Genomic DNA, 23,638 nt, shown 5'->3' on the forward strand with positions numbered 1-23,638 from the left:
CACATCGTGTCCATAAGTCAGCATTGCACAGCCCCTCCTCACCTCCAGTTTTCAGTTTTCCCACCTCCTTTTCTGTGATGCTGTCATGGTGCCCCTGGGGGTGTGGCTGACACAGATGTCCCACTAGGGCTGAACACAAGATACTCACTTATTCTTAGCATTTTAAGAGTTGTGGGTTTCTGTATTAGCTGTTAACCACTGCAGAGAGAAGCTTTCCTGGTCAAGGCTGAAAGTAGCAGCAATCTATATGTATAAATATAAATATTTAGAAGGCAGTTTGGCAACAAACCTATTTATTAATACAACAACATTAGGTTCTACCCTAGGACCTATGACTTCCAAGCCATGGATCTTTAATCAAACGTACTTGTATTCAAGGTATTAATTTCTACCTGTGGAACAAGTCTCAAAGTCAATACAAAATCAGTTGTTTACCCCTATGGCTTTCCAACCAATATTCCATCAATGGGCATATCTTGCCTGGCAGCTTAGCGCTGCAGCATGTAAAGTTTCCTACTGGCTAATAACAGGAATATCTTTTATACCCAACATCTATTTTAAAAGAAAGGTTCTGCTATCACCTCCACCCCAAAGGGAGACCAGAAAGTGGGTAGTAAATCCAGCTGTTGGCTAACTAGTTGACCTTTTAATGTATTCATTGAACTCACAATACAAGTTGTGGTAATTAAAGATTTCCATTCTTACGAGGAGCTGAATGCCTGCCCATCGTTAAACAAACTGTGAAACGCAACTGTGGAACCGTTTCAGCTTTAGAGACGCGCTGCAGACCTTCCGAGGGGGAGTGAGCCACCGGAGTGCAGGCAGGCGAATGGAAAAGGCAGGGCAGCCCATCCCGACAACCACATCACACGTGAAGGCGGTGAACGTACAGATCCAAACAGCAGGCTCTCAACGGCACAGAACAGCAACAGGATATTCTTGAGGAGCCCCAGGGAGAGCCTGGAAAACAGAGGCCTTGAGCCAGACCAATGACTGTGGCAATGAACACTTGCAAGCAGACATGAATGGACTAAGGGGTAAACTGTGTATCAACGGGCCACATGACAGCTTCCACGACAAGATTCTCCTTCCTGTTTTGTTTTTGTTTTCTTTCTTTTGTTTGGGTTTTTCTTTTAAATTTGGTTTTGATTGGGGGAGGCTGCGAGGGGCTGGGGAGATAAGTGGGATCAGAATGCAGAATGTACGATGTGAAATCCATAAAGAACCGATAAAAGTTAAAAAAAATGCAGACGAAAAAAAAATAAACTCCCACTCACACTGTGTCCACCAAAGAAAACTGCTGAGTATTGAGATAATCCAACATGATGAAGAATAAATATATTTACAAAAAAGATAAAATGTATTATTAAAGTAACATCCACAGAACAAACCTATGACTTTAAGGGGAAGTTTTAAAATAAGGAAATAAATACCTTGGAAAATTAATGCAATCTTGAAATGAGAATTTTCTTAGATATATTATTAATAGAATTCTAGAAGGAACTAATGAATAGTAATTATGTTATAATCACATAATGTTAAGAATTACGAGTATCGTGACCTGAATGAGAAATGTCTCCTTATGGGTTCACAGGTTTGCATACTTAGTCACAGTCAGAGGTACTATTTTGGGAGATCTGTTATCTTTAAGAAGTGGAACTTTGCTAGGGGGAAGTAGGTCACAGAGGTGGCTGTACTGGCTGTGTTTTGTGTCAAGTTGACACAAGCTAGAGTCATCAGAGATGAAGGAGCCTCAGTTGAGAAAATGTCTCCATGAGACCCAGCTTAAGGCATTTTCTCAATTAGTGATCAATATGCGCGGGCCCAGCCCATTTTGAGTGCCCTCATCGTCATCCCTGGGCTGGTGGAAAGCAGGCCGAGCAGAGAAGCAAGCCAGTCAGCAGCACCCCTTCGTGGTCTCTGCATCAGCTCCTGCCTCCAGGTCCCTGTCCTGATGTCCTTTGGCGATGAACAGCAACGTGGAAGCATCAGGTGAATGAACCCTGTCCTCCCCACTGGCTTTTTAGTCATAGTGATTTGTTTGGGGCAATATAAACCCTGACTAAGACAAGCTGATGACAGCATGGTGGGGTATTACTGCAACAGACCTGGCCATGCTTTGGAGAAGATTGTGAAAGGACTTTAAAACCTTGGGCTAGAAAAGCCATTAAGCATCGAGACCTCAATGGGATATTCTTTGAGTGCTGGGAAGAAAGAATGTAGAGAGCAGTGCGGAAAAAGGAGGCCTGGCTTGTGAAGTTTCAGAGGGAAAATTAAAGACTGTGTGTAATGATTGTTCTGTCTCTTTAAGAGATAAGCCACACCCACTCCCTCCCCCATCTGCTGAGATAGGCAGATCTTCAGCTTCCAGCCTGAGTTCTGTTTTCCTTCTCTTCCCTCCCCTCCCTTCCATAACCACTAAATAAATAAATAACCTCCCTCTGCGTGGTCTGTCTCTCAGCTGCCACTGCCATATGGCTCGCCACCGGAGAACTGCCGCGTGGGGCACGCGCGGGCACGTGCGCGGTCTCGTGCGCTGACCCTGCCTGGGACTGGCTGCTCTGGGGACCCTCTGCCCCCCTGCCAGCCACCCCATCGCTTGGAGATCTGCATCATTTCTGCTGCCTGCCAACACCGGGGATCCTGCAGCTTTTTTAATTTTTCCATTACACTGTGGCCTTAATTTAAAGACAGTGGCTTTGAGCTTCCAGCCTTACCCTACTTTCTGCCCTCTCTCTGTGTGTGGAGTGTAGAAAACGTGATAAGGCAGCCCATCGCTCTGGTAGCCATGCCATGCCTTCCCTGCCGTTCCGAATTCCTGCCCTCTGAAGCCGTAAGCTAAAATAAACTCCCCTGTGTTGCCTTTGATCATATTTTTATCACAGCAGCAGAAAAGTTACTGAAACAATGAGCCCTAAAAGATAGACTGAGTGCTGCCATCATACATTTGACTGAATTTTCAACCCGAGGATGGGTGGGTGGGACACTCCAAGACAGAGTCTTTGGTGGGATTTCAGGTTAAAAGATAATTTTCAATACCACAGTCAACTACATTCAGTCATGCCACATAGAAGTAGCTCCTGCGGACACATTACAATCACACTGTGACACGAAGAAACCAAACAGTATTTTAAGTATGGTAAAAGGAAGCCAGATGGGGTAGCACACACCTGTAATCCTGAGACTTGGAAAGCTAAAGCAAGATCAGGGCTTCAGGAGAAGCCTGGGCTACTCAGCGCCTGTTATGAAGAAAAAAAAAAAAAGTCAAGAACAAAATACTTCAAACCTTCCAAACTGAAATGTACAAAACCAACCCCCCCACAGTATTTTATTCAGCAGATGACCATTTATTTAAGCCAAAAAAAAAAGAAACTCAAAAAACAAAAAATGGTGAGACACTAAATTAGTTTATTTAATGTACTCAAGAGTCATGCTAGAATTAAGAGTAACTATGTGTAGAATCAAGGGCTGGGGAAGAGACCACAGACACCACGTCCTCCACAAAGGTGGCTAGAAGCCTGAAGCCAGCCCATGGACATGCTAGTGAGACAGAGAAGGAAGTTCAAAGTTTCAGGCAGATTTTAGTAAGGATCTTGTACACTTCACCTTTACCAGTAACTTTTTAAAAATAAAAAATAAAAAAATAAAAATAAAAAATAAAACAAGGCAAATATGGTAATTGCATACAAAACATTACAACTTAGGTTTACTGGAGAAAATTATTTGAGAGTTTAAAACATAAAATAACATGGGATAATAATAACAAAAACATTTTCCATCAGCTTACTGGTGAAATTTTGATGTGAACATACTATAAAAAGGAATGCATGCACAGGTCTTTGATCCTAGCACTTGGGAGGCAGAGGCAGGTGGATCTCTGTGAGTTCAAGGCCACATTGGTCTACAGAGTGAGTTCTAAGATTGCCAGAGATACGTAGTAAGATATTGCCTAAAAAAAAGCATATAAATAAAACAACAAACAAAACAAAAGAAAAAGAAAGCAAATGCATATCCCAGTGCATGCTGAAAACAGCCTGTAAAATTCACCATAAGTCTCATCTATAAAGAAGAGACAGAAAAGGAAGATTCTACCAGTAGCTTCGGAGATTGCTCAAACACTGCACATTCAAGTAAGTAAATATCATAGCACGTCACGGTACTGGGCCATTTCTCAAGAGAGCAGCCCGAAACACCAAGGAGTTGAGTGTTGCCCAACTCTTCAAAAACTCATGTGGAAAACAATAAAGGCCACCGAAAGAATAAGAAATCTACTTATTTCTTGGTTAGAGAATTAACAGGTAAAGAGAGGGTGTTGATAATTTACCACTAGAACTTCTAGGAATCTGTTAAGGCCGTCGGCAAGAATCTGTGGTACTTTAGATCATCGAGAGTGGCACTTTTATTCCTAAAAAAGGTGACTAAGTGTCCTACATCTAGGGGCAGAGAAAACTCTCACTTGAGGGGCATCAGGATTTGTGCAGCGCAGTACGGGGCCGGTGGAGAGGATGGCGGACGCTGCTCTTGGGGATTTGAAGGAGATGGAGGCAGAGGCTGCAGGGGTGAGCTGGGGAAGGGTCCCAGCAGGTAGCTGTCCTTGTCCCAGACAGACCTTGGAGAATATGGCTCTGCACTAGGGGAATGCCCTGAAGGATATGGTTCTGGGATGTGGCCCTGAGGCCAAGGACTGGGCATCCTGTTGGTGGAGGAAAAGTGCTCACTTGCCTGACCAGCTGGAGGATCCATCCAGGGTGACGGGGGGCCAGAGTCCTCATCGTCATCAAAGAATTCCTCTTGGTAGGAATTTTCTAGAATGAACTGACAGGAGGATCCCGGCTGGAGGACTAGCAGGTCGTCCTCTGGCATTTCCAGGCCAGCGCCCCCCTGCGGGCTGGCGGACAAGGACCCAGGCTGTCCAAGATGGTCTGGAGCCTGAAGGCCCTCGGGCACCAGGATGATGGTCTGTTCGGGGAACTCCACTTCCAGGACCGAGGTGAGATTCGGCTCCAGCAGTAGGTCGACGTCATCCACCTGCAGTTGCACGGCAGAGCCGGCGGCCAGGTACACCACGGAAGTGGGCACATTGCTGGCGTACCCTGCGGGCTCTTCCAGGCCGGGTGTCTCCGGGGGCTCTTCCAGGCCGGGTGTCGCCGGGGGCTCTTCGAGGTCGCGTCGCTGGTCAGGGCTGGGTTCTTGTGGCTGCGGTGTCGAGCAGGGTTCGGCGTCGTCGGCGCCTGGGCTGAGGGGCCGCACTCTCCGCATGTTGGTGGTGATGCGGGGTTAGAGAGGCGCGGAGTGCAGCGCGGAGAGGTGCGACGGGGCGGCTGAAGTCTGGCGCTCTGGGCACCTGGGCTCCGCCTAGCGCAGGGAAATCTCGGAGCTCGGGCACGCAAAGCCGGATACCACTCGACGTCAATCAGTTTTCAAAGGGTGAACCGGAACCCAGGTCAAGACGGAAAAGGTCAGGTTAGGCTGCGCCTTCGGGAGCCTGCGTCCTGGAGGCTCCGCCCAGGAGTGTCGGACTGACCAATAGTCTTAGCTGTACTTGGGAAAAATTTTTTTTTTTTTGGCCTATAGGAAGCAGAACAGGTTTCACCGCTTGACCCACCAGGAATAGAATTTCAAGATGGCTCGTGACTAGAACGCTGGTGGTTTCTGGTGTTCAAAAGAGCACTGAAAAACTTGCGCTCCTTAACCCTACCCCCACCTCAGTTAAATGCCATTTAAAATTGCTTTAGCGTTTCTTACCCTGTGTTTAGAGAATGGGTTTACGAGGTAGTTGGGCTTGATGTGAGACGTGAAGTACTCAAGGCTGAGATCATACGTGTCTTCGCGCAGCTGGTAAATCTCTCATTCCGGAGACTGAGGTAAAGAGAATATTGTGTCTGAGGCCAAGATGAGCGGCAGGGTGACACATGGTCTCACAAACAATAAAACAAAACAAATCTGGCCCGGAGAGGGCTTGATAGGTAAACGCTCTCTTTTCCTAGCTCCTGATGACGTGCGTTCGCTCTTGGTCCTACATGATGGTACGCTGTGGAACATACGTATACATGGCAAATAAATGTAATAAAAATTCAAAAAGAAGCCGGGCGATGGTGGCGCACGCCTTTAATCCCAGCACTCGGGAGGCAGAGGCAGGTGGATCTCTGTGAATTTGAGGCCAGCCTGATCTACAAGAGCTAGTTCCTGGACAGGCTCCAAAGCTCCAGGGCAACCCTGTCTCAAAAAAAGTAAAAAAAAATGAAAAAAAATAGAAAAGTGAAAATGAAAACTTTTTTTTCCCCTTCTGTGAAAGGGTGTCTTATATGTTACGCTTCCTGGACTTGCTTGTGTAATGGAGTGCTTCCAACTTCCAAATACTGGAATCAAAAGTTGTGTACCAGAAGTGGCTTTATGCCACGCCTAGAGCTGAATTCAGCGGATTTTCTGCTTGCTCTTGGCCTCTAAACCTGTGGTTCTAAACACGTGGGGCGCAACCTTGGGGGTCCAATGACCCTTTCACAGGGTTTACATAACAGACATCCTACATGGCAGATATTTGCATTATGATTTGCAACAGCAAAAACTTATAGTTATGAAGTAGCAATGAAATAATTTTATGATTGGGCAGTCACCACAACATGAGAACTGTATTAAAGGGTCTCAGCATTAGGAAGGTTGAGAACCACTGCCCAAACTAAATAGAAAATTCCCTTCTCCAGCTTTAGAAAAAGTGTTTTTTTTTCTTCCTGATTTTAGGATTTAATTTTTTGATTCTTTGAGACAGGGTTTCTCTGTGTAGCCCTGGAACTTGCTCTGTAGACCAGACAGACTCAGGAGATCTGTCTGCTTCTGACTCACAAGTGCTGGGATTAAAGGTGAGTGCTAGCTTCCACTGCTGGACAAAAAAAAATACTTTAAAAATGGGGAGGAGGCAGAAATCTTTAATAAATAAATATTAAAAAAACTGATAGTGATACTGGGATTTGCCTCTAACTGCATGTACTGGCTTCTTGGGATCCTATTCTCTTTGGATGTATACCTTGCTCAACCTAGATGTAGTAGGGAGGATGGCTTTGGACTTTCCACAGAGTGGGGTGCATTGCCCTCTCTTAGGATTGGAGGGGGGTGAGGTGGAAGGGTGTGTGGAGGGGAGTGGGAGGAGAGTTGTAGGAGGGAAGGGAGTGGAAATTTGAATTGGTATTTTTTCTATTTTATTTACTTATTCATTTATTTTGGATTTTTTGAGACAGGGTTTCTCCGTAGCTTTTTGGTTCCTGTCCTGGAACTAGCTCTTTTAGACCAGGCTGGCCTCGAACTCACAGAGATCTGCCTGCCTCTGCCTCCCGAGTGCTGGGATTAAAGGTGTGCGCCACCACCGCCCGGCTATTTTTTTTAAAGTAATAAAAAAACAGTAAAGTGGAACAATTGTGTACATGTTTCCTGAATAGCAAGGACTGCACTATGATCTATTGAATTTATAATTATTTTGTATGTATGGGTCTTTTTTTCTGCATGTCTGTGTACCACATGCGTGTACTGTTTTAAGAACTCCAGAAGAGAGCAGTGCATATCCTGAGGATGAGCCATGGTGTGGGTGTTGGGAATCAAACCTGAGTCTTCTGGAAGAGCAGCAAGTGCTTTTACAGCCAGAGGCGTCTCTCCAGCCCCCTTTCTTTTTAACTTATTTTTTGTGTATGAATTCATACATAAGTACTATTTTTGCATCATTTCTACCCCTCCCTCTCTCCCTCTAACTCCTCTTGTGTCTGCCCCAAATTTCTGACCTCTTCTTTAATTGTTACATGTGTATCTTTACATGTACACAGAAATACAGTCTGCTGACTCCATTTAGCCTTGCTTCCATGTTTATTTATTTAGGGCTGATGTCTGGGGTTTGGATGAACTACTTGTGGGGCTTATCCCGGAAGAAGACTGACTCACTCTTTCAGCAGCCAGTTATCGCCCACAGTTCTTCATCTAGGGGTGGGGCCTTGTGAGATTTCCCTCATCCTCATTGGTGTATCAACTGGTGTTGTCACTGTGCAGGTCTTCTTAAGGTGACCGTAATTTGGAGATTTCATGGGTGTAGCTTTTTATTTTTGTCATATGGAACATAATATCTCACAGCAGATGTCCCAGTTCTCTGACTCTTCTTTTCTTTCTTTTTTTTTTTTTTTTTTAGAGAGAGTGTTTCACCATATATCTCTGGTTGGCCTGGAACTCATTATGCGATTATGTCACAGAGATCCATCTCCCTCCGAATCCTGAGTGCTGGGATGAAAGGCATGGACCACCATGTTCACCTGGTTCTCAGTATCTTTCTGCTCCCTCTTCCATGATGTTCCCGGAGCTTTTGTTGTAGAAGTTGTATTGTAGATCAATACAACTTGTATCAATTGTAGTTGAACACTATCTGTTGCAAAAGAAGCTTCATTGATATGGAGTAAGAGCTGCATTTATCCATGGGTATAAGGGTAAATATTGAGAAAGCAGCCAGAAGTTGTACTGTTAGGAAAGTGGCAGTCCTTAGGGTCCACCAGCCATGGTTAGTTGTCTATGTTTACAGTGCTGTGTACGAATGGCCTCATACTGAGCAGGCTTTAAGTGCAATTGCACAGTTATTGGTTGCTGCCCCGATGCAAATGTGATGATTGTACCCTTTGGGGATATCTCGCCATATTGGTCTCTGTTGTGGTTCATAGGCTTCCTTACATCTCATTAGAACTATTGATGGCTTTTCTCCAGCGGTAGCTTGCAAGGCATTGCTGGATTCTATGAGCGCTAGTCATTAAACAGGAGGTGTCCAGGTCAGTTCCTGCTCGATTCCTGTGTCTAAAGTGTGGGTCATTTTTAGCGATTGCATTTAACCTTTGAGTTCTGGGAGGCAATCAAGGACAGTGGCAATAACCTATGTTAGTGGAGTCTCTTGAATTCCCTCACCAAAAACTTAGAGAGAGGTTTCTTATTCTTGTGCTTGGCACTGGGAGGGGGGTTATTGCTAGGTAGTCTATGCCTATCTATAAGTATTTTCCTGGGATAGTTTATTTAAATTTTGATATCAAGGATTTAGGATACTGTGATCATATTGTGTATGAGACTGATCATTTTTACCCAAAGAAATGTAAGTTCTTAGATAACTATGGTAGTACACACCTATAATCTGAATATTGGAAGGCTGGGCACATGCTAATAATTCTTAGAATGTCACCTTCATTCTAAGGTCAGCCTAGGGCCAAGACAATTCTACGAATATTAATTGGTCTTGTTTGTGGTTAGGGAAAAATCAGGTTTTAATTTAGCTTACATCAAAAGCTTAAATTCCACATTTTCCTTAATACCTAAACCCAATGGCCTCAGGGAATCTTCAGAGACAATTGGTGCATGACCTGACACACATATATGTATACACATACATATAATGTATAATGTTTTAACTGTCAGAGTGTTACTGTACCACATGAGTGACTTGTGCCCAAGGAGGCCAGAAGAAAGCTTTGGATCCCTTGAAATTACAGTTAGAGATAGTGAGATGTTATGTGGGTGCTGTGAATTGGACCTGGGTCCTCTGGAAGAGCAGCCAGTGCTCTTAATCCCTAACTCATCTCTCCAGTCCCAGAGCAAGTTGAGTTTAAAGAACATTTAGTTAGATGTTCGGAAATGAACAAGGCACCAGTAAAAGGAATACTGTCTTCTAAGAAAAACAAGCAGAATTTTGAAAAGGATGAGGCATCAGCTAACTGTAAGAAACATGTTACAATCAAGGCTATGGAAACATAGACAGAGACATGGGGGGAACACGTCATGGAACAGGACACCATTTCCCTCTTGCAGAGATTGGAGAGAGGATCAGAGGCCTAAAAGAGCAATTTCTATTCTTCTCTTTTGTATAGAGACTCGGGATTCATATTCCTGAGCTACATCCCCAGCCCAGTGAGATATTTCATATATTGAGACTTGAAGCAGGAATTAACGCAAAGGTGTAGTTCACTGAGTCCCAAATGACAGATTTCTATGATGAACCTCATCCATGTGAAACTAAAGTGAGCAGATTAATTACAAAGCCACAGCAGTATGAACACAGAGACTTTATTCAAGATGATAAAATTCATATTTTATTTGTATAATTTTAAACTTTTACTTACTTTATATACCACCCACAGTTTCCCTTTCTTCTCTCCTCCCTGTGCCCACCCCACCCACTACTCTGAAATGGTAAGGCCTCCTATGGGGGAATCAACAAGGCCTGCCATATCAGATGGAGGAAGGCCCAAGCTCTTCCCCACTGCTTCAAGGCTGAGTAAGGCACCCACCATAGGGAATGGGTTCCAAAAAGTCAGCTAATGAACCAGGGACAGATTGCCCACAAAAAGAAACTACACAACTGTGACCCACATGCAGAGAACCTAGGTGAGTCCCGTGCAGGCACCCTAGTTGTCATTCTAGAGTCCATGAGCTCCCAAAGGCTCAGGTCATCTGTCTCTGTGGGTTTGCCCATCGTGATCTTGACTCTGCTTGCCTATATCATCATCCTCTTCTTTCTGTTCGGCCCAAGCTGTGCTGTAGATCTTTTCATCTGCTTCCATCGGTTACTGGATGAAAGCTCTATGGTTGCAATTAGGGTAGTCACCAATCTGATTACAGAAGTAGGCCAGTTCAGGCACCATCTCCACTGTTGCTAGAAGTATTAACTGAAGTCATCTTTGTGGGTTCCTGGAGGTTTTTGTGGCACAGGTTTCTCCCTAACCCCATAATAGAACCTTCTACCAGGATATGTTTTCATTGCTCTCCCCCTCTGTCGTTCCCATAAGCGGACCATCCCCATCCCAATCTTTGCATCCTCCATTACCTACCACTTACGCCCTTTCCCTCTTTACCCAGGAGACTTTTTACATACATCAAAGAACAGCAGGAAAGAACAGTATCTTGAAGGAATGAGAGAAAATAGATGTGATTTTAGAATCCCAAACCCAGCGAAAATAGCACAAGTTAGTAGGTGTCAATGAAACATTTCCAGACATAAGCTAAGACTTACCACATAGGTCATGGAAGAAAGAATTCCTGAGGCTGTTCTGTAGGCTGCTCAGAGGTGCTGGCTCATGCCAATCATCTTAGCCCTTATGAAGCTGTAGCAGAAGAATTTCAAGTCTGAGGCAAGCCTGAGCTACACAAGGAAACCCTAGGTATATAAAACTGAACAGGGGCTGGAGAGATGGCTCAGTGGTTAAGAGCACTGGCTCCTCTTTCAGAGGATCCGGGTTTAATTCCCAGCACCTACATGACAGCTCACAACTGTCTGTAACTCCAGTCCCAGGGAATCTGACATCTATATACCAACTCACATGAAATAAAGTTAAATAAAATTATTTCAAAAAACCCTGAATATTGTAGCCTAGAAAGAAGACAAACGAGGGGACAGTGGGATGGATCAATGGGTAAAGGTGATCGTGGCCAGAACTGACAGCCTGAATTTAAGTGTTGGGACCCACAGGATAGATGAAGAGAACAGAGTTCTGTTAGTCTCTGACATCCACATGGTGCCAGGGCTCTAGCGTAGACACACCGGCAAAGTATATACATGAATGTGTGTTTTTTAAAATTAAAATTAACTAAGGAAGATAGAAAAAAGGAGTGAGGGGCAAGAATAGAAAAATGAGTATAAAGAAACTGGCAATGAGCTTGGAATATTTAAAATATAATTGTTGATGTTCCCAAAGTAACTTTATGTATATATGTTACCATTAGCTTTATGTTGATATCTACTTTATGAGTATTGTCTTATTTCATAATAAAATATGGATCAGTTTTGGGATGGGCCAGTGGTTAGGACACTGGTTGCTACTATAGAGGATCCTCATTTTATTTCCCGCACCCAATGGCAGCTCAAACGGTTTTTCACTCTGATTGCAGGAAATCCAATGCCCTCTTCTGACAAAAGAGGCATTCATGTGATATGTGTGCATTTATGTACATTATATAATATATTGCTTTGTAGATATATGCATACAAAATACATAAATATGTACATGTATATGTATGTCATTTTCTTATGGACATCTTAATATTAGTTAAGAGTGGCTTGAATAATAAGCAAACAACAAGTTAGGTAGTGGTAAAGGCACACACATTTAATCCCAGTACTCCGGAGGAAGAGGTGGGCCTGGCTATTTTACAAAACGAGTTCCAAGGATAGCCAGAGTTAATCAATAAACCCTGTTTCAAAAAAAAAATTAAAATTAGGGCATTGGTGGCTCAAACCTTAAATTCCAGCAATCAGGAGGCAGGAAGATCTCGGTGAGCTTGAGGTCAGCCTAGTCTTCAGAGTGAGTTACAGGACAGCCAGAGATACACAGAGAAACCCCTTCTCGAAAAAAGATTACACTAAATACATTCACAAAAGTATAAAATGAGGCCAGATTTGGTGGCATATACCAGTAATCCCATCACTTGAAAAGCAGAGGCAGGTAGATTCCTGTTGGTTTCAGCCTGGGCTGATCTCCTACATGGTGAGTCTCAAGACACTCTGGACTATATAGGGAGATCCTTTCTCAAAAAACCCAACCCTACCAATCAGCCATTCAAACACTGTCTAACCTCCAAAAGAAAATCTTCCCAGAGTATAATGACAATCAGAGGAAATCCTATGGACTAGCAGGGGTGCAGAGAGCCTTCCTTAGTCGTCGTGTGTTCTGTCAGCATGGACTGAGGGAAACGACACCATGGAACACCATGCTCAAAACAAAAACTTCTTAAATTGTTACCATGTGACACCGTAAGGCAACTCGTCAATCATTTCTGCTTTTATCCATCTCTGCTCGAGTACCACAAAGAGGACCTGTGTTTTACAATATCCTTAGCCCCAATCCTGGTCTCATATGTTCTCTTACGGTGTTAGTGAGTCTTTGACAAAGACTCAAGGCTCAACATAACTCATACTAGAAGATACTCTAATACTCATGTTTTTAAAACACAATTTTATTAAATTATTAAATCCAACATTTTGACAAAGTCTTAGTACTTAACCAAAATCAAAACAAAAGAATCTCACTTTTTTATGCTCAGAAACATTATAAAGTAACATCTTTAGCAGGACAAAGAATATCTAAGAACTATTTACAGAAACGCTAATATTCTATTTAAAATTTAAGTAATTGCATTCGATATAATAGGAAAGTCCCTAGCAAATACACTTCAATTGAACTTAACTATTTCATAGTAAGTGTTAAGGAAAAAAATGTTTTAGATATGTCAAAGGTCACTAATTTCTCAGTAGAGATATTGTTTTTATCAAACACCAAAATTAGGTACATAAGATTACTAAAGAACATAATAAATTTTGTTGGATATCAAATAAACATAGGATATATCTATACTCAAGTTACAATGAAAAACATAAATTTGAGATCTTCTAATCATTCTAACAATATAGTCTTATAACAAATTATTGTAACATTAGAATAATGAGGCCCAGAAAACTATATTAAAAATACACAAGATGAGATCAAAAAATGACTTATTTCTTATTGAAAGAAAAAGTAAAACCAACTCCTCCTAAAGCAATATCAAAATAAAACAGCAAACAACGATAATCAAAAGCCCCACTTACTTAAAAAAAATAACATGAGCTGGGCAGTGGTGTCACACAGGCCTTTAATCTCAGCACAAACGGCAGAGGTAGGCAGATCAGGACTGCACTGCTGGAGCTGCCCGAGGGTGACTTCTGTATAGAAAAAGTCTATGTAAGCAGTCAATTCAAAGAGCAAATGCAGGCGAGTGTCAACCAGCACGTGATGTGGTGGCGATGATCTTCCTTCCAGACATTCTAGCCAACCAACAATGCAATATTCTGCCCAATTCAGAAACAAGAGTGTCCTTCTAAGCTTGCAGGCTGTGCAAAGGCAGTCCTGTTGGCATTGGGAAGCCAGTCTCTCATTTAAGGGGCATCAGGATTGGTGAATGGCAGTTCATTCACAGAACAGTCTCTTCCTGGCCTTGCATGGGGACCTCGGAGAGGATGGAGGGCTCTGCTCTTTGGGACTTCCAGGAGGAGATGGAGGCAGAGGCTGCAGGGGTGAGCTGGGGAAGGGTCCCAGCAGGTAGCTGTCCTGGTCCCAGACAGACCTTGGAGAATATGGCTCTGCACTAGGGAAATGCCCTGAAGCATATGGTGCTGGGATGTGGCCCTGAGGCCAAGGACTGGGCATCCTGTTGGTGGAGGAAAAGTGCTCACTTGCCTGAACAGCTGGAGGATCCATCCAGGGTGACAGGGAGCCAGAGTCCTCATCCTCATCATAGGATTCCTCTTGGTAGGAACTTTCTAGAATGAACTGACAGGACGATCCCAGCTGGAGGACTAGCAGGTCGTCCACTGGCATTTCCAGGACAGCGCCCCCCTGCGGGCTGGCGGAGATGAACCCAGGCTGTCCAAGATGGTCTGAAGCCTGGAGGCCCTCGGGCACCAGGATGATGGTGTTTTCAGGGAGCTCCACTTCCAGGACCCAGGTGGCATCCGGCTCCAGCAGCAGAACGATGCCATCCAGCTGAAGCTGCACTGCACAGTCAGCGACCAGGATCACCATAGAGGTCGATACATCGCTGGCGGACGCGGCGGGCTCTTCCAGGCTGAGTGACTCCTGGGGCTCGCTGAGGCGGAGGCGCCTGGCAGGGCTGGGTCCTTGTGGCTGTGGTGTCCAGCTTGGCGCGGGGTCGGTGTCAGAGCTGCTAGGCTGCATGTTCAGCATGTGGACGGCTCTGTTGGGCTGTGGAGACACGGGGTGCAGCGAAGACAGTGGCGCTGGTGCTGGCAGAGCAATGCACTCACTGGCCCTGGAGTCCTGAGCTTCATTCACGTCCCACCGGATACACCCAGGACGTCAATTAAATCCCCAGTGTTGGACCGGAAAGTCAAGTCGTGAAAAGTCACGCTAGGCTCCGCCCCTCGAGCCTCCAATCAGAGGCTCCGCCCAGGAGTGTGGGCAGGGCTTTCCAGTAGCCTAGGCTGTATTCTAGAAATGCTTTTGAAATAGAGCAACCAGAATATCTTTCGTGTCTTTTATTTTTTATTTTTTGGTTTTTCGAGACAGGTTTTCTCTATGTTACAACCTTAGCTAAGCTTAAACTATCTCAGTAGACCAGACTGGCCTAAGACTGCCTTCCTCTACCTCCCGAAAGCTGAGATTAAAGGCATGTACCAACACCGCTTGGTTTTTAATTTTAATGTGTTTGGTTTTTCGAGATTGGTTTTGTCTGTAGCTTTGGAGCCCATCCTGGAGCTGGCTGTTGTAGACCAGGCTGGCCTCGAACTCACAGAGAACAGCCTACCTCTGCTTCTGGAGTGCTAGGATTAAAGAGGTGTGCCACCAGGGCCTGCTGGCCAGCTTTTTTTTCCCCCGACGCATTCGGAATCGGACTTTAATATGGGTGATCTTTAGAATTCTGTTTTCGCCGAAATTTAAAAGACCACCTAGAATTTACCAGGCTGGTCTACAAAGCTCTAGGACATTGAGAATCTAAAGAGTGGTCTTGTCTCTTCCCTCTTAAAAAAATCATCACTGAAAAGAATGCTTCCCCCACTTCCCCAATATTTAGTTTTCTTAACTTCAGTGCTTATCAAATTATTTATTTTGTTTTCATTTTTCGGAGAAAATGTCACTGTGTCCGTGAGTCCTGTGGTTATTAGAATGTGATTTCAGCATCACGGGAGGGAGAAATCAAGTTTGAGTCCAGCCTGGGTCACATATTGGGACACCATTTTCAAAATCAAACAAGCAGCCGGCTGGTGGTGGCACACACCTTTAATCCCTGCACTTGGGAGGCAGAGACAGGTGGATCTCAGTGAGTTTGATGCCTGCCTGGTCTCAAAAGGGAATTCTAGGCCAACCAGTTCTGCTACACAGAGAAACCCTGTTTGAAGAAACCTGTCTCAAAATTAATCCAAGCCAAATAAATGAATCAATAAAGACAAAAAGGAAAATAACAAAAGAAAACAAGAACAAAACCCACTGAGCATAGGTTAGAATGCTGGCTCAGTGGTTAAGAGCATGTGCTATTCTTCCTGAAAATCTGGGTTCAGTTCCAAGCACCCAAATGGCCACTAACTGTCATGTTTAATTCCAGTTCCAGGGAATCTGAAACCTTGTCTGTCTTATAGTGGCAACATGCAAGTAGATGGTGTACAGACAAACATGCAGGCAAAACATCCACACACAGTAAGATAAAAATAAACATATTCTTTTTTAATAAAAATACAGAATATATGATGGAGAAAAATTTACTGAATGCTTGAGTTTCACGATGGTGCCCCCACACTCGAGTTATAGCCTGATGTGGATCGATCCTGGGACTTTGTGCATGCATCCTAAGCATCTCTTGTAACACATGTCCCGCCCCGTGGTTTGTGAACTGCACAAGTGTTTCTTCATCTCTGTGAAAAGGCTCTTTAAAATACTAACGTGAAACTGTCAGGCAAAGATCCTTAAGATTAATGGCTGTCATAAAATTGTTAAAGATAGGCACAGTGTGTTGGATGGTCACCTAGAACCTGCCCCCAGTGAGGGAGAAGCAGCAATTCCAGCCGAGAGGTCAGTCTCAGTCGAATGTGGCGCTGTAAAAAGAAAAAAAGGATAAGGGAAAGAAAAGGAAAGATAAAGAGAGCTGGAGAGATAAATAAATTTAACCCTCCTCCTCAAAAAAAAAGTCTGGAAGTTTGGCAAGTATTGCTTTTAATCCCAGTTCTAAAGAGGCAGAGGCAGGCAGTTCTCTGTGAGTTTGATGTTGGCCTTATACTACAGTTTCAGGACAGCCAGGGCTACACAGAGAAACATGTCTCAACAAATAAACAATAACAGAGAGAGAAAGAGGGAGAGAGAGGGGGAGGAGGCTGGCTGTAGTTGTACACCCCATTAATTCTGTTAGAGACAAGAATATTTCTGCAGGTTTGAGATAGGCCTGGACTACATAGTGATTTCCAGGACTCCATAGAAAGACCGTTCTTAAAACAACAATCAGAAGAAAGAAAGCAGAAGGTATCATTGAGAGCATTAAATATTGAAACAATATTAAGCTGTCAAAGATGGCACATGACTTTAATCTTAGCACCCGAGAGACAGAGGCAGGTGGATCTCTGTGAGTTTGAGGCCAGCCTGGTCTACAATAGCTAGCTCTAGGTCAGGCTCCAAAACTTCAGAAAAAAAATCAAAGCACTAAAAATAAAAATTTAGTATTCTATGTTCTACATTCTATTATTAATTAATTATATTTTGAAACATAATTTAACCATGATCCAAAGTGGTGTGTGGAGGATGACCTTGAACTTCTGATCATCCTCTCTCTCCCACCACAATGACCTGAGCACAGGGATGCCTTGCCCTATCAGGTTTCTGTTTGCTGGGTTTTGGACACAGTGTTTATTGCAGCTTATGTGAGTGTTCTACAGCCAAAGTGTATCTCCATCTCCAACTATAGCAGTGTTAAGAAATACACATTTCAACCCCCAAAACACCTAGCATTTAATTTCTAGTTTAGTGACTGTAGGAATATGATGCAGACCTGTATTTTAATTCAAACCAAAGACACATCATTACTGTCTGATATCCTCCTGTGAGAAGCTCACTGGTACATTGCGTGCCTTCTGAGTTAACATGCAATGTCTCCCCCACCTTCTCCTTCCTTCTTTCTCCTCCTTCTCTTCTTTTCTTCCCCCTTTCCTTCTTCAATTCAGTATTAGGATCAAACCCTGAGCCTTTTGCATTCTAGGCAGCTGGTTGAGCACCTAGCCCCACCTCCAAGCCCTTTGCCCCCATTTTTAATGTATTTCCCAGTTTCCATTCTTGTCGGCTCTGTTTGTTTTCATTCCCTTGCTTGAAATTGCACTGTATAAAAGGTTGGCCTTGCACCCGTGATTCTTTGGCCTCAGCTTTCCTCGTAGCTGGTCAGAGGGGCTCACAGATCTCAGCCTAAGGCTTGGCTCCTCTCATCAATTCAGTGCTCCCTCCTACTTCATAGCTATTCACTCTGTTATTGTCCCCACTTGGAATTCCTCCTTAATCACAATTTCAGACAGCTTATTCTCAGAGCACCCTCTTATAAATGCCCAACTCAGTCTCTTAAATATAAAAGTTCTATCACTGCTGGGCGGTGGTGGCACCCACATTTAGTCCCACCACTCAGAAGACAGAGAGGCCAATCTCTAAAGTTTAAAGACAGCCTGTTCTATAGAGTGAGCTCCAGGCAGGCTCCAAAACTACAGAGAAACCCTGTCATGAAAAATAAAAGCAAACCATCAATAACAGGCTTTACGAAGCCTGTGTTTTTGGGATATATTTCATTAACAATATCATTGGGCCCTCACCCCTCTTCCTTTAGGGTGAGTAGTCATTGCAATCACATGCATCCACGTGGCCACTTGGTTTTTTGTAGAAAGAATCTCAGTTAATTTGAGTGAGGACTTCATTCAGAAAAAGGCATTTTGACTGCAGAAAAAGATTTCCACTCGTTGTCTACACTATCCAGCTACTTTCTATTATCTTTAGCAAGGAGTCCTGACTAATTAATAGTGGCTCTCATGTTAGAGAGCAGAAAGTGTTTTCTGTGGCAATGTAGGCCATACTCAAAAAACCCAAAATATAAACAAAAGAAAGGTACAGCAAATACCAGCACAAAAATATACAAACAAGTCAGACTTGTGGGCATATGCCTCTTATCTCAACAGTAGAGAGGCAGAGGCAGGTAGATCTCTGTGGGTTTAGTCTAGGCTGTTCTCCCTACAGTTTCAGGACAGTTACGACTATATAGGGAGACCCTATCTCAAAAAACGCAACCCTACCAAATAGCGAATCAAACACTGTCTAACCTCCCAATGCAAAAAAGATCCCAGAGTATAATGACAATCAGAAGGAAATACTATGGACTAGCAGGGGTGCAGAGGGCCTTCCTTAGTTGTCGTGTGTCCTGTCAAAATGACTGATGGAAAAGACACCATGGAACACCATGCTCAAAACAAATTCTTCTTACATGTTATCATGTGACACCGTGAGGCAATTCTTCCATCATTTCTGATGCTAACCATCTGTGCTCAAGTATCTGAAAGAGGACCTAAGTTTACAATCTCCTTAGCCGAACTCGGGTCTCATGTGTTCTGTAACTGTGTTTTTGTGTGTTTGCCAAAGACTCAGGGCTTAACATAGCTCATACATGAAGCTACCCTAATACTCAAGATTTTTTTTTTAAAGATTTATTTATTTATTATGTGTACAGCTTGAATGTGTGCTTGAATGCCAGAAGGAGGCGCTGGGTCTCATTATAGATGGCTGTGAGCCACCATGTGGTTGCTGGGAATTGAACTCAGGACCTCTGGAAGAGCAGTCAGTGCTCTTAACCACTGAGCCATTTCTCCAGCCCAATACTCAAGATTTTAAAATACAATTTTATTAAAGTATTAAATCCAACATTTTGACAAAGTCTTAGTACTTAAACAAAACCAGAACAAAAGAATCTCACTTTTTTATGCTCAGAAACATTGTAAAGTAATATTTTCAGCAGGACAAACATTATTTAACAACTATTTACAGAAAAGCTAATATTCTATTATAAAATTTAAGAAATTGCATTCTATATAATAGGAAAGTCCCTGGCAAATACACTTCAATTGAACTTAACTATTTCATAGTAAGTGTTAAGGAAAAAAATGTTTTAGATATGTCAAAGGTCACTAATTTCTCAGTAGAGATATTGTTTTTATCAAACACCAAAAGAAGCTACATATGATTACTAAAAAATTAATAAATTTTGTTGGATATCAAATAAACATAGGATATATCTATACTCAAGTTACAATGAAAAACATAAATTTGAGATCTTCTAATCATTCTAACAATATAGTCTTATAACAAATTATTGTTACATGAAAATAATGACGCCCAGAAAACTACATTAAAAATACACAAGATGAGATCAAAAAATGACTTATTTCTTATTGAAAGAAAAAGTAAAACCAACTCCTCCTAAAGCAATATCAAAATAAAACAGCAAACAACGATAATCAAAAGCCCCACTTATTTAAAAATATAACATGAGCTGGGCAGTGGTGTCACACAGGCCTTTAATCTCAGCACAAACAGCAGAGGTAGGCAGATCAGGACTGCACTGCTGGAGCTGCCCGAGGGTGACTTCTGTGTAGAAAAAGTCTATGTAAGCAGTCAATTCAAAGAGCAAATGCAGGCGAGTGTCAACCAGCACGTGATGTGGTGGCGATGATCTTCCTTCCAGACATTCTAGCCAACCAACAATGCAATATTCTGCCCAATTCAGAAACAAGAGTGTCCTTCTAAGCTTGCAGGCTGTGCAAAGGCAGTCCTGTTGGCATTGGGAAGCCAGTCTCTCATTTAAGGGGCATCAGGATTGGTGCAGGGCTGTTCATTCACAGAACAGTCTCTTCCTGGCCTTGCATGGGGACCTCGGAGAGGATGGAGGGCTCTGCTCTTTGGGACTTCCAGGAGGAGATGGAGGCAGAGGCTGCAGGGGTGAGCTGGGAAAGGGTCCCAGCAGGTAGCTGTCCTGGTCCCAGACAGACCTTGGAGAATATGGCTCTGCACTAGGGAAATGCCCTGAAGGATATGGTGCTGGGATGTGGCCCTGAGGCCAAGGACTGGGCATTCTGTTGGTGGAGGAAAAGTGCTCACTTGCCTGAACAGCTGGAGGATCCATCCATGGTGACAGGGAGCCAGAGTCCTGATCCTCATCATAGGATTCCTCTTGGTAGGAACTTTCTAGAATGAACTGACAGGAGGATCCTGGCTGGAGGACTAGCAGGTCGTCCACTGGCATTTCCAGGACAGCGCCCCCCTGTGGGCTGGCGGAGATGAACCCAGGCTGTCCAAGATGGGCTGAAGCCTGGAGGCCCTCGGGCACCAGGATGATGGTGTTTTCAGGGAGCTCCACTTCCAGGACCGAGGTGGCATCTGTCTCCAGCAGCAGTTCGACGCCATCCAGCTGAAGCTGCAGGGCACAGTCAGCGACCAGGATCACCATAGAGGTCGATACATCGCTGGCGGACGCGGCGGGCTCTTCCAGGCTGAGTGACTCCTGGGGCTCGCTGAGGCGGAGGCTCCTGGCAGGGCTGGGTCCTTGTGGCTGTGGTGTCCAGCAGGGCGCGGGGTCGGTGTCAGAGCTGCTAGGCTGCATGTTCAGCACGTGGACGGCTCTGTTAGGCTGTGGAGACACGGGGTGCAGCGAGGGCAATGGCGCTGGTGTTGGCGGAGCAACTGCAGTCACTGGCCCTGGAGTCCTGAGCTTCATTCAAGTCCCACCGGATACACCCAGGACGTCAATTAAATCCCCAGTGTTGGACCGGAAAGTCAAGTCGTGAAAAGTCACGCTAGGCTCCGCCCCTCGAGCCTCTAATTCAGAGGCTCCGCCCAGGAGTGTGGGCTGGACTTTCCAGTAGCCTAGGCTGTAGTCTAGTACAGGCTTTTGGTCTAGTATTTCCAGAGTATGTTTTATTTATTTATTTATTTATTTATTTATTTATTTATTTATTTATTCATTCATTCATTCATTCATTCATTTATTTATTATTTTCGAGACAGGTTTTCTGTCTGTAACAGCCGTAGCCTACCTGAAACAATCTCAGTATACCAGGTTTGACTAAGACTCATCAGTATCTGCCTGCCTCTGCCTCCCGAGTGCTGAGAATAAAGGCATGTACCAACACCGCTTGGTTTTTCTTTTTAATTTTTTTGGTTTTTCTTTTTTTTTTTTTTTTTGTTTTTCGAGACAGGGTTTCTCTGTGGCTTTGGAGCCTGTCCTGGAACTAGCTCTGTAGACCATGCTGGCCTCGAACTCACAGAGAACAGCCTACCTCTGCTTCTGGAGTGCTAGGATTAAAGAGGTGTGCCACCAGCGCCTGCTGGCCAGCTTTTTTTTTTTTTCCGACGCATTCGGAATAGAACTTTAATATGGGTGACCTTTAGAATTTTGTTTTCGCCGAAATTTAAAAGACCACCTAGAATTTACCAGGCTGGTCTACAAAGCTCTAGGACATCTGAGACTCTAAAGTGTGGTCCTGTCTCTTCCCTCTTAAAAAATAATCACTGGAAAGAATGCTTCCCCCACTTCCCCAATATTTAGTTTTCTTAACTTCAGTGCTTATCAAATTATTTATTTTGTTTTCATTTTTCAGACAAAATGTCACTGTGTCCGTGAGTCCTGGCGTTGATAGAATGTGATTTCAGCATCACGGGAGGGAGAAATCAAGTTTGAGTCCAGCCTGGGTCACATATTGGGACACCATTTTCAAAACCAAACAAGCAGCCGGCTGGTGGTGGCACACACTTTTAATCCCAGCATTGGGAGGCAGAGACAGGTGGATCTCAGTGAGTTTGATGCCTGCCTGGTCTCAAAAGCGAATTCTAGGCCAACCAGTTCTGCTACTGTGTTTGGGGAAACCTGTCTCAAAATCAATCCAAGCCAAAAATAAATAAATCAATAAAGCCAAAATGCAAAAAAAAAAAAACCAAAAGAAAACAAGAACAAAAGCCAACAAACATGGGTTAGAATGCTGGCTCAGTGATTAAGAGCATGTGCTATTCTTCCTGAAAATTTGGGTTCAGTTCCAAGCACCCAAATGGCCGCTAATAGACATGTTTAATTCCAATTCCAGGGTTCTGATACCTCTTCTCAAGTACACTGGGAAAATGCAAGTAGATGGTGTACAGACTAACATGCAGGGAAAACATCCACAAATACTAAAAAAAAAATAGATATATTCTTTTTAAATTATATTTTATTTATTATTTTTTATGTATACTTTTTTCTGTGTGAGAGTGTTGGATTCCCTGGAACTGGTTTTTACAGAGAGTCGTTAGCTGCCTTGTGGGTTCTGCGAATTGAACCCGGGTCCTCTGGAATAGTAGCCAGAGGTCTTCACCACCGATCCATCTCTCCAGCCCTATTCTTTTTTAAATAAAAAAAACTGAAAGAATATATGACGTAGAAAAGTTTACTGAGTGCTTGAGTTTCATGAAGGTACCACTAAACTCGATGTATAGCCTGATGTGGATCAAACCTGGGACTTTGTGCATGCATCCTAAGCATATCTTGGAACACATCTCCTGCCCCATGGTTTGTGAACTGAACAGGTGTTTTTCCATCTCTGTGAAGAGGCTCTTTAAAATACTAACGAGAAACATTCAGGTGATGATTTCCTTAAGATTAAGGGCTGTCATAAAATTGTTAAAGATAGGCACAGTGTGTTGGATGGTCACCTAGAACCTGCCCCCAGGGAGGGAGAAGCAGCAATTCCAGCCAGAGAGGTCAGTCTCAGTCGAATGAGCCCCTGTAAAAAGAAAAAAAAGGATAAGGGAAAGAAAAGGAAAGATAAAGAGAGCCGGAGAGATAAATAAATTTAACCCTCCTCCTAAAAAAAAGTCTTGAAGTTTAGCACTTAATGCTTTAAATCCCAGTTCTAAAGAGGTAGAGGCAGGCGGATCTCTGTGAGTTTGATGTTGGCCTTATACTACAGTTCAGGACAGCCAGGGCTACACAGAGAAACATGTCTCAACAAATAAACAATAACAGAGAAAAAGAGGGAGAGAGAGGGCGAGGAGGCTGGCTGTAGTTGTACACCCCATTAATTCTGTTAGAGACAAGAATATTTCTGCAG

The 23,638-nt window shown here is 43.6% G+C and overlaps 1 protein-coding gene across 1 annotated transcript; it reads right to left on the minus strand.

The window, feature by feature from the left end:
* Positions 1-4,452: 4,452 nt before the first annotated feature.
* LOC142846721 (proline-rich protein 23A3-like) lies at positions 4,453-5,259 on the minus strand. The gene has a single exon (XM_075967551.1). The coding sequence runs from the start codon at positions 5,257-5,259 to the stop codon at positions 4,453-4,455; it is 807 nt and encodes a 268-aa protein (XP_075823666.1).
* Positions 5,260-23,638: the final 18,379 nt, after the last annotated feature.

This window comes from Microtus pennsylvanicus, chromosome 3, assembly GCF_037038515.1.
Source record: "Microtus pennsylvanicus isolate mMicPen1 chromosome 3, mMicPen1.hap1, whole genome shotgun sequence".
Taxonomy (NCBI): domain Eukaryota; kingdom Metazoa; phylum Chordata; class Mammalia; order Rodentia; family Cricetidae; genus Microtus; species Microtus pennsylvanicus.